The 9,346-nt window shown below is 40.9% G+C and overlaps 1 protein-coding gene across 1 annotated transcript; it reads right to left on the bottom strand.

Moving 5' to 3' along the window:
* Nucleotides 1-628: 628 nt before the first annotated feature.
* On the bottom strand, nt 629-8,356 carry NUDT5 (nudix hydrolase 5). Its single transcript, XM_064656510.1, has 8 exons — nt 8,105-8,356; nt 5,972-6,039; nt 4,799-4,851; nt 4,022-4,129; nt 3,465-3,560; nt 2,377-2,487; nt 1,243-1,296; nt 629-975 (listed from the first exon to the last, which is right to left on the bottom strand). Coding segments are annotated over exons 1-7 (501 nt in total). The 5' UTR covers nt 8,168-8,356; the 3' UTR covers nt 629-975; nt 1,243-1,294.
* Nucleotides 8,357-9,346: the final 990 nt, after the last annotated feature.

The following is a 9,346-nucleotide window of genomic DNA, read 5'->3' as shown; positions in this document are numbered from 1 at the left end:
TTCAAATGCTGCAGCCAGAGCATGGACAGTGTCCCTGTGCTGCTGTCACTGCTCCTGTCACAGAGACTTACCTCTAGTTCATAGAATCCCAGAATTGCACAATATCCTGAGTTGGAAGGGACCCACAAGGATCATGGAGTCCAACCCTTAGCCCTGCACAGGACATCCCTGAGAGTCACACCATGTACCCCACAGTATCATCCAAACACTTCTTCAACTCTGTCAGGCTTGGTGCTGTGACCACTGCCCTAGGGAGCCTGTTCCAGTGCCCAACCACCCTCTGGGGGAAGAACCTTTTTCTAATATCCAACCTCCCCCTCCCCTGACACAAGTGCAGGCCATTCCCTTGGGTCCTGTCCCTGGTCACCACAGAGCAGAGATCAGCGCCTGCCCCTCTGCTTCCCTCATGAGGAAGCTGCAGACCACCATGAGTTCTCCCCTCAGTCTCAGTCTCCCCTTCTCCAGGCTGTTTGAGTACTGCTGTTTGTGTGTGTGTGTGGCAAGAGAGTGTGGCTCTTCCTGCCACTTGCCTCCTTTGGAACACGTGGTACAACACCAACCACAGTTACCTTGGCGTCTTCCTCATACTCATCCACAAGTGCAGAAAATAATGCAGTGAGAAATGAGCTATTCTGAAAATTAAACAGTATTTTTATTATGGAGAGTCCGTCAAGGCTGGATAGAGCAGTTAAAAGAAATGCTTTTTGTCAGTTACATAATTCCAAATAAAAATATCAGAATCATTCCTGCAAATTTTTTTTTTTTTGCTCTACAAGTAAAGCAAAGGACCTTGATTACAAGAAGAGTTGTGCTTCTAAGCCATCTGACTTGGCCAGTTTTCTACTAAGTTTCTCATTGTCCAGCTTTAAAACTTCATGAAGGGAACTTGGACAGGTGTTTCTGTTGCACATTTCAGAGCCAGGGCGTAAGTGTAAACCCTGGCATCTACTGCAAGGTGTTGCTCTGCTACTAGTTCTGAAAACAAAACAAAACAAACCATGAGATGCTGTCAAAACATCTCCTCTACAGAAATGTAAGTCCTTTACTAAAATGAAGATGTGTAGCATTCCAGACAGGAATTCTCAATGCCAACTCTCATACCTGGTCAGGTCTCTCATGGCTTTTTGCTTAAGATACAGTATTCTAGGATGAGAAATGCCACGAGGAGCTCTGAGAAGAGAAGCTAAGGGGTGGGTGCCTGAAGCTCACTTTTGTGCATTTAATGTGTTAGAAAGCTCTTACCATCAATTCTTTGCAGTAGGTCGTTCTTTGGAAGTGAAACAACTTCCACAAATTCTAGGAGAGAAGAAAAAAAAATCAGTGAACAGGAGAGAAATTCCCCTCAGTGTCCTGTTCCTTGCAACTTAGAAGGGGAAAGAAACTGAGTCATCACCATCCAAAAGCTGTGAGCCTTCATATGTCAGAAAAAGGTGATTAAATGGGGGAAGGCAGTGACTGGGGTCATTAAAAAACATCTGGCAGAAAGAAGCTGGCAAACAGCTGCAAAAAAGTGTAGCTGACAGCTAAAAGGAGACCTTTTCCCTTCTGAGAACGGAAAATACATGGCTGAAGTGGGCTTTTGATTGGCTTCTACTGATACAGGAATGGATTGGAGATGCATTTCAAGATCAAATCAGCACAAAACAAAAGGGTTTGTTCACGATGGATTTGTGCTGGCTTACACCTCCCCTGTCTCTCTGAATTACTTGTGTTTGGGGTTTGACCTACAGCTCTTGTGGGTTCAGTGATTTGTATTTCCCGAGCTGCTGCTGCTGTAGGTGCAATACTTGGCAAGATTAACTGACGTGATAACGCCCCACAGGAATTTTCATGTCTAGGCCAAAGTCAATCTCGGGCACATTTGATTAGGGTCAGGAGATTAACCAAGCACAAATAAAAACCAGTTTTAACTGACATTTTCTAAGTAAAACTTGGGATCTGAAGATCACGCTTGCCAATGGGAGCACAGCCACGTTACGTACCTCCATCATCTGCAAGTGAAAAACAAGTAGTAAGGTCAGGGATTTGAAACACACTAGAGTTTACAATTAAAAAGCATTTTGATAGCTGACTGATGCTGTAATAACTTCCAGAGTGAAGCTACAACTAAGAGGAGTATGTAGGTTCTCAAGTGGCCCTCACTGAAGTTTGGCACCAAAATGTCTCCTTCTCAGTGTGCCAGCAGCTGACACTTCACATCTGGGCCTCCCCAGTGAATTCAACATAGAGACACACTCTGCTAATCTACACTGCTGGATGTGATTTTAAGGACCTGCAGCATCCAAATCAGCTGGGACAGAAGAGATGCAGTGATGGGGTCAGCTCTTTTAAACCCATCCTTTTGTTATCTTCCCAAAATTTTCAAATGAGTGGTACAAAACTCACCAAGTTTTTGCTTAGGTCTCGTATTCTCAGCCTGATCTCCATTAATGATGACATTCACGATGTGTGTGGTGCTGTTTGACATACCTGGGTCCAAGTATAGAGCTGCCAAACAAGCACGTGGAGAGAGTTCATTTTCCAAAGCAGGAGTCAGGCAACTTGACATTGTAACAAAAGCTTTCACAGAAATGTATCTGATACCACAGAACATATATTTGTCATACATTCTGTGAAAACTTTGCTTTCACATGTTCTTAAATGTAACATTAAATTACAAAAAAAAAAAAAAAAGAAAAGGTAAAATTAAATGTTTCTGTAACTCTCAGATCCCTGGTAAGACTTGTTTTCAGCAGCTAAGTTTACTTTCCATTCCATAAACTGAAGATTTAACTACAAACTACCCCTTACAGACTTCCTAAGTCTATTGGAGTCTAATTTTGCTATCACCTGCTTCCACCTCTCTGTGCCCAGCATGCAGTTGTAACCAATAACTGAGAATCAGGTCTCAACTGCAATGACATTGCCTTGAAATCGTATCTAAGTTACCTTTCTACCTTGTCAAGTTTGATTTCTGATCCTTGTTTTACCTTCATTTTATGTAGGAAACATGGGATTGGCAATAATCACATTCCAAAGGATCTCTGAATTTATTCCAATTATTCTCTCCTTCTTTCCAGTTGGAAAACCCAAGTCCTGTCACCTCCCCACAGCTGACAGGAGCGTGACCTCCACTCACACTGCATCATGCAGCTTTTTTTTTCTACCTAAGTTCTCAGATGCTGTTCACAGAAGTCCAGTAATTTAGACATTTATACTAAAATGCCAAATCACAGCTTGAATAATTGAGTTTTCTCCCTACAGACATCCACCTTTTACTTCAGACCTGTGTGTTTAGCAGAAGCTCAGCAACTGACTCACAAAAGGACCAAAGTTCCACTGGTACAGCCATGAGATGCTGCTCTGCTAATCTATGTAGGCTTTGCTGCATAGATTTTACCTATGCTTTAAAGCATTTTAGACATTTAGAGTAGCCTTCAAAGACAGAAGTAGCTTTGGTGGGAAAACAAAAAAAAAGCAAAGACCTGGAGTACATTCAATGACTTCCCCCTTGTACCCAGTTTCTTCCTCCAGCTCTCGCAGTGCAGCACTTTCTGCTGACTCGTTTTCCTCAATGAGGCCTGTGAGATAAATAATATACAAGAATAATTAAAAGCCTACCACTTAACTGCAATACCCATCCCAAGACCTAATCAAGTGTTATGGAAGAGGTGAAACATCCTCCCTGCCCTGTATTTACAGAGGGATAAACTGAAGCATTAGGAAGGATTCCAGCTTCTGGATTCATCGTGCTGCTCCTCACATCCTTAACTGATCATCTACAGAATCATGCTACCTTCCCAGGAAATGGCACTAATATTCTCATGAGGGAAAGAAGCTGAATGCTTTGACTCCTAGAGAAAGGAGAAGTGGAGAGAATTTTCTCCAATTTGCTGCAACAAGCTCATTTTGTTTTCTTCATTATCAAATATTGCTATTTTGGAATAGCACACTGAGCTCAGCACAGTTTCCAGCTGACACTCTAAGCACATCTAAACACACTGAACTATATGTGACTCATCCTAATGTTTCAGTCACTTACCTGCAGGGAATTCCAAGCAGTAGCCATTGATTGGGGGCCTGAACTGTTTCACCAGGACAATGCAGTCATAGTGCAGAGTTCTCTGCAGCACTGCAATCACTGCTACCCCTGCAACAGCCACAGAGGACAGAGAGTCTGAGTACAGCAGAAAGTGAGTATTTAGTGCTAGATCTGGAGAGGAACCCAAGCACTGCTACTGTGAGCATTAAACATTTAGATGCCTGCTCCAGAATCCTGAATGAGGAATTTGGGCTCCTTATATCATTTATATCAAGGTGAAATAAAAGCCCCAAACGGCATCTTCAAAGCATCCCAGCAAATGAGAGGCACATGTAGGATGCAAGACTCACCCTCAGCCCATCAATATCTAGGGAAAGGCTCTCCTTCATGGAGAGACTCTCTGGAAGCCTCTGTATTGAACCTTATGAACCTTCCTATGCTGCTCTCATGGCTAAATCATGTTCCTCTTGTGCCCAAAGACAACTGTGTCCTCAGCCCCTCTAACAACCCACCAGGCTGTGAGCTGCTCTGTATCAGGGCATCCATCATGTCTTTGCAATTGCTCCATCACCCTAAAGTGAATCCAGTGATCTTGGGATCTGATTGTGCAGCACTGAAGCTGGCATTTCATTAGCTCTGGGGTATAGCAAGCTCTGCTGAGCTACCTGCTCCTCATCCTCATTCGCTCAGAAACAGCTCAGCTCTGTCTGCACTGTGAGTTTATCAGAACTTCCACAGGAAAAAAATGCCACCAAATAAAAGCCACCAATGTCTTACCATCAGCTGTGACTCCCTTCTTGTTGCCAGTCCGCTTTACACTTTCCCAAGTTCTGTTTAACACAGAGAAAAGAACAAATGAATATGTAACTTGTCTTCTACCCTTGCTACTCTCATTTAAAAGCAAAATATATCATCACATAGTGAGGCTTCCTAAGAAAGCAGCTGGTCCTGGGTAGACCCTGTCATATACTATAAAATGTCTGTAGCATCATTTTGTTTTGCCTACTTAAAGAGAGAGAGAGAAAATAGATAATTAATGATCGTTTAAATCACTAAAAACAAGGGAAAGGCATAAATGGCTGTCACAGAACAGGCAAGTCTTATAAAAGTCATCTTGGAAAAGAGCAAAATAAAGCGATTTATGTATAAAACATGTCAGATTTTGAAGTACAATTTTGTAACAAGACCATGTGAATTCCATCTTTTATCTTGCTTTTGCATAAGGTTTATAGGGTGAGTTATGAACTCTCAGCTCAGTTGCTGGAGCACATAAGGAGCACACAGGTAAGGAAGACACAAGCTTCTCTTTCAACTTAAGCAATGGGATGAGTAAAACCAAAAAACCCCACCAGCAATATAAATCCTTCTACAGAAGCTCCAATCTTGCTACTTTTAAGAGGATATTTTGCTGATGAACTAAGAGGCATTAGAGAAAGATATCTGTCCAGAGTCTAACACATTAAGAGCAGGGAACTAAAGCCATGGTATCACATCTGGATAAATACAGCAACAGTAAAGTGTACAAGAGAATTGGACAGACATGGTACTATACAAGAGGACATTAATTTGTCAGTAATATGCAAGATCCAGCGCCATCAGCAGGGAAAAAGGAGCCCTTAATGAAGAACCAGAAAAGCCACAGGATGGACTGACTGCCATAGTCTAGAACTGCTTCTGTGTAGCATCTTTACAAGGAGCTGGAAATGCAACATAATCCCAGGTTCAATGTGCCCAAGAGGATTTAGGAGCCAAATTTGACCCCACATGGCAGCACATCTGCTGGGGTGAGATTCCCTTCTCTGAACAGCAGGAATTCTAAAGGAACTGCACAGTGAACAGCTCTCATCTTGTGTGGAGTGATGGCTTTGTAATGCTCATGTTCTCTAGCCTGGGGCCAGTCTGCACAACTGAGAACGTTACAGGAATCTGAAATACCACAGAGGCAGTTACCTGGTTTTCCCAAAGGGATCCGTGTAAGTTGTTTCTTCAAGCTTCAACCATTTTCTTTCTGCGATTACCTAAAACAAAGAATTCTTTGTTAAATACATTATAAGATTAATCCCAAAGATTTGGGGGCTTTTTGGAAGAAATAACACAACTATTTTTGGATTCTTTAGAGGAAAAAATTTCAGCATCACAATACATGCAGGAATGTGCAACAACATTCCTGTTGCTAATACAGGAAAAAAACCCAAAAACATTTACTCTAAGTTCTTGAATGGAAAAAGAAAATAGGCCCAAGAAAATAACTTTTCTTAATATGACTTTTATAATCAAGTTTCAATGAATTCAGTGGGATTTTATGTACTGGAAAGTCCTCATTTTTTAGAAGGATTTTGCAAGGGTCATGTTTCCAGCTGCAAAAGGGTCTCTGGGCTGCAAGAGACTTTACCTACAGTGGTGCTCCTGAGTGTCCACTCAGCAGAGAGCATGGCCCAACAGCTGGGAATGAAAGACTGAAACCCAAACTATCCTGAAACTTTCCTTTCCCTGATCTCAGGTTGTGGCCTTGTGTAACTGCTGTTTTCTGCAGCTGTGAGACTGATACATACCTGTCCTTTCAGGATTTCTGAGAGCTGCTGACTGAGTTCTTTGCATTAACACCATGACAAAATGTCTTTTCTGAGCTGAATGAGTTTGTTTTCCCTATGAGGTTTCCTCATTTTTTTATGTAATTCACTTAAAAGGGAAAAATCTCTAGGTATTAGCCCAGCAGTTTACTTCTTTTAATGTAACTTGTTTGCGAATGAGTTATTTATATTGCTTTGTGTATTACTTTGATGGGCAAAGAACATCTGCTTTGCTTACAACAGCCTGACTGTGTGTTCCCAGAAACAGGAGAAATGAAATAAAATCAGCTGCCACTTTCATGGAAGAAGGTATTCCAACATCAGACCACACAGTTACTGCTGAGTTACAGAACCACTTCTAACAAAAAGGCTGGTGGCAGAGGCAGGGTAAATACTTCCCTGTATTAAGCCCACAAAATGACTGAAAAACCTAAATGGTTTAAAATATGTAAGATCCAATTATAAACTGCTGGTGACACAAAAAATACAATATTTCAAAAGAGGATAACAAAGAGGCATTATGAAAACAAAGAAACAAACAACAACAAACCAAATCAACAAAACCACCAAAAAACCCCCCCACAAAAACAAACAAAAAGGAGAATAAAATGAAAATTCTGCCTGCAAGAAAACAGGTCTTAATAGAAAACCCAAAAAGTTTCAAAAATGAAACCCCTTAATGCTTGAGATATATTCATATTAAAAAAATATCCAAGGGAAAAGACATAAATATAATCTAAACAAATCTCTTATTTCCTGAAATGGTTTTGTACCTTGAAACCTAAAGAAATGACAAGACTGTGTTTACTCCACGGAAGAACAAACAGAAAAAACTACATCTGTGTTGTAACAACAGCGTGAGGCTGCTGCCAAACCTGCCTTAACACCAAAGATTAACTTTTAAGAATTCACTTAAAAGGGAACTGAAACAAATAGAGGCAGCTTAAATTAGGGTGAAAGTGCTCCTAATAAGCACCCAGAAGTACTTTCAGAATCCTTCCTCAGGACCTGATATTAATCTTATTACTTCCTCACCCATGTCTTTAGAACAGCAATTATCTAAATTCAAACCCTTTCAGAAAACATGAAAGGTGGTACAATCCTAAATGTTAAGGAAACCCTTAGTGGTTCTTCTTAAAGGAACAGAAAACAAGGCTGAGTTTCATGACCCACTGATTTGTAAGGTCTCTCAGAGGTATCAGCATTATTTCTGAACATTGCAAACCTCCTGAACAGACAATACAAGAATCAGATGCAAAATCTGAAACAAAAAGCAGCAGCTTAAAATACTGTAACTTAAAATACTGTAGATTTCTCTCTCCCCGTTGATAATCTGTATGATTATTTCCACAAAGAGAAATGTCACCCCTTTTAAACTCTCTGACCATCAAGAAGTGTTTTGTCTATTGAAAAGATTTTTACAGCATTTTGTACTCTGCACTCACAAACACTGTGATCAGTCTCAAGTAATTGTTATTTCCAACAACACCCGTTAAACCCAGGCATTCTGTACCTGTTCCTTAACGACGAATTGTTTAGCTGTTTTTGGAACTTCTGTGGATCTCTCAGCTGCCATTTTCCGGAATGTCAGGCTTTCCCCCCTGTGCAAAGTCCAGATATATATGAAACTAAGTCAATATTTGATTTCGGTGTAAAGTTAAAAGGTTCATTTCTGCATTCTAACGTAACAAATGTAACTTGCTGGGGGAAGCCAGGGACGTGTGATGGCAAGTTCAGTTCACATTTTCGGCTCCACCCAATGTTTTCAGAGTCAAATAACTCAATGGAGAAATGTAAATTTGGATCAAAACCCTGACTTGCATAGTTGTAATAGTCCTATCAGCTGCTGAGTAGCTATGCTGGCCAAAGACACCCTTCTTAACTATTCAAATGTCAGACACACACACACAGACAAAATTCATCCACTTCAGTCAAATTGTTTCATTCTGATCTGGGTCAAATCCTCTGCCAACAGTGTGTGGATAACAGGACCACATACTCCACTGTGGAAGTGGAAAAAAAACCTTATACCAAGAGGATTTCAGTGGTGAAAACTGTGTGCTATTAGGAATCAGAACTAGAACCTACCTCCACCTTACACACATCACAAATAAACACGGACATGACTCGACCTTCCGCCAAAAACCAAGGTCAAAAAGCCACACGTTGAAAGTGCAGGAGGCATGTGGAGCTGGTGTGATCAAAGCAGGTCAGTCTGTCACTGGGAATGATGTGCCCAACACCCTGCAAAAGGCAGCTGAACATCTGCCCAAAGCACTTTCAGCACAGAGACACAGCAAGGAAGCTCATCTCTGTTAAGTTGGAATCCTGAAGTCTTGAAAATCATGAATCATAAAGCAAAAGCCAGTGAGAAGCAGCCAACCAGTTTAAACACCAGGAGAGGCAAGATAATCTTAAAGATGTCTATCCTCCATACCATTAACTTTCCATGAAGTCAACAGGAATCTTTCCATGCTCCAACTATGGTTTAATAAGGCTGTGTGGCCTCTAGCAATGAAGAGCACCAGAAGTGTGTGAAGACCTTCTCTGTCACACTAAATTTTAGCAGTTTCATTTTTCACTCCATCTTCATTCTTTTATGATAACATCTACTGCACATTTGTGAAACATGTAAGAGCAACAATCAGCTTTCTTAAATATTGGACTGGGATTTAATTCCAAGAAGTAGTTAAAAGGAATAGATAGTACTAAACATTTCTGTTTATCAGCAGGAGTAAAACTAACCTACGTAAAT

The sequence above is a fragment of the Pseudopipra pipra genome, chromosome 5 (assembly GCF_036250125.1).
Source record: "Pseudopipra pipra isolate bDixPip1 chromosome 5, bDixPip1.hap1, whole genome shotgun sequence".
In the NCBI taxonomy this organism is placed as follows: domain Eukaryota; kingdom Metazoa; phylum Chordata; class Aves; order Passeriformes; family Pipridae; genus Pseudopipra; species Pseudopipra pipra.
The sequence above is the reverse complement of the archived record's forward strand: the minus strand, read 5'-3'. Positions and strand labels throughout refer to the sequence as shown.

Bases quoted from the DNA above. Each gene is read 5' to 3' on its own strand.
- NUDT5 (XM_064656510.1), bottom strand. From the start codon at position 8,167: ATGGCAGCTGAGAGATCCACAGAAGTTCCAAAAACAGCTAAACAATTC. The intron at 4,130-4,798 runs GTAAGACATTGG...TGGCTGTTGCAG, and splicing joins GAAGGGAGTCACAGCTGATG to GGGTAGCAGTGATTGCAGTG. The intron at 3,561-4,021 runs GTAAGTGACTGA...TTTATCTCACAG, and splicing joins CTGCTTGGAATTCCCTGCAG to GCCTCATTGAGGAAAACGAG.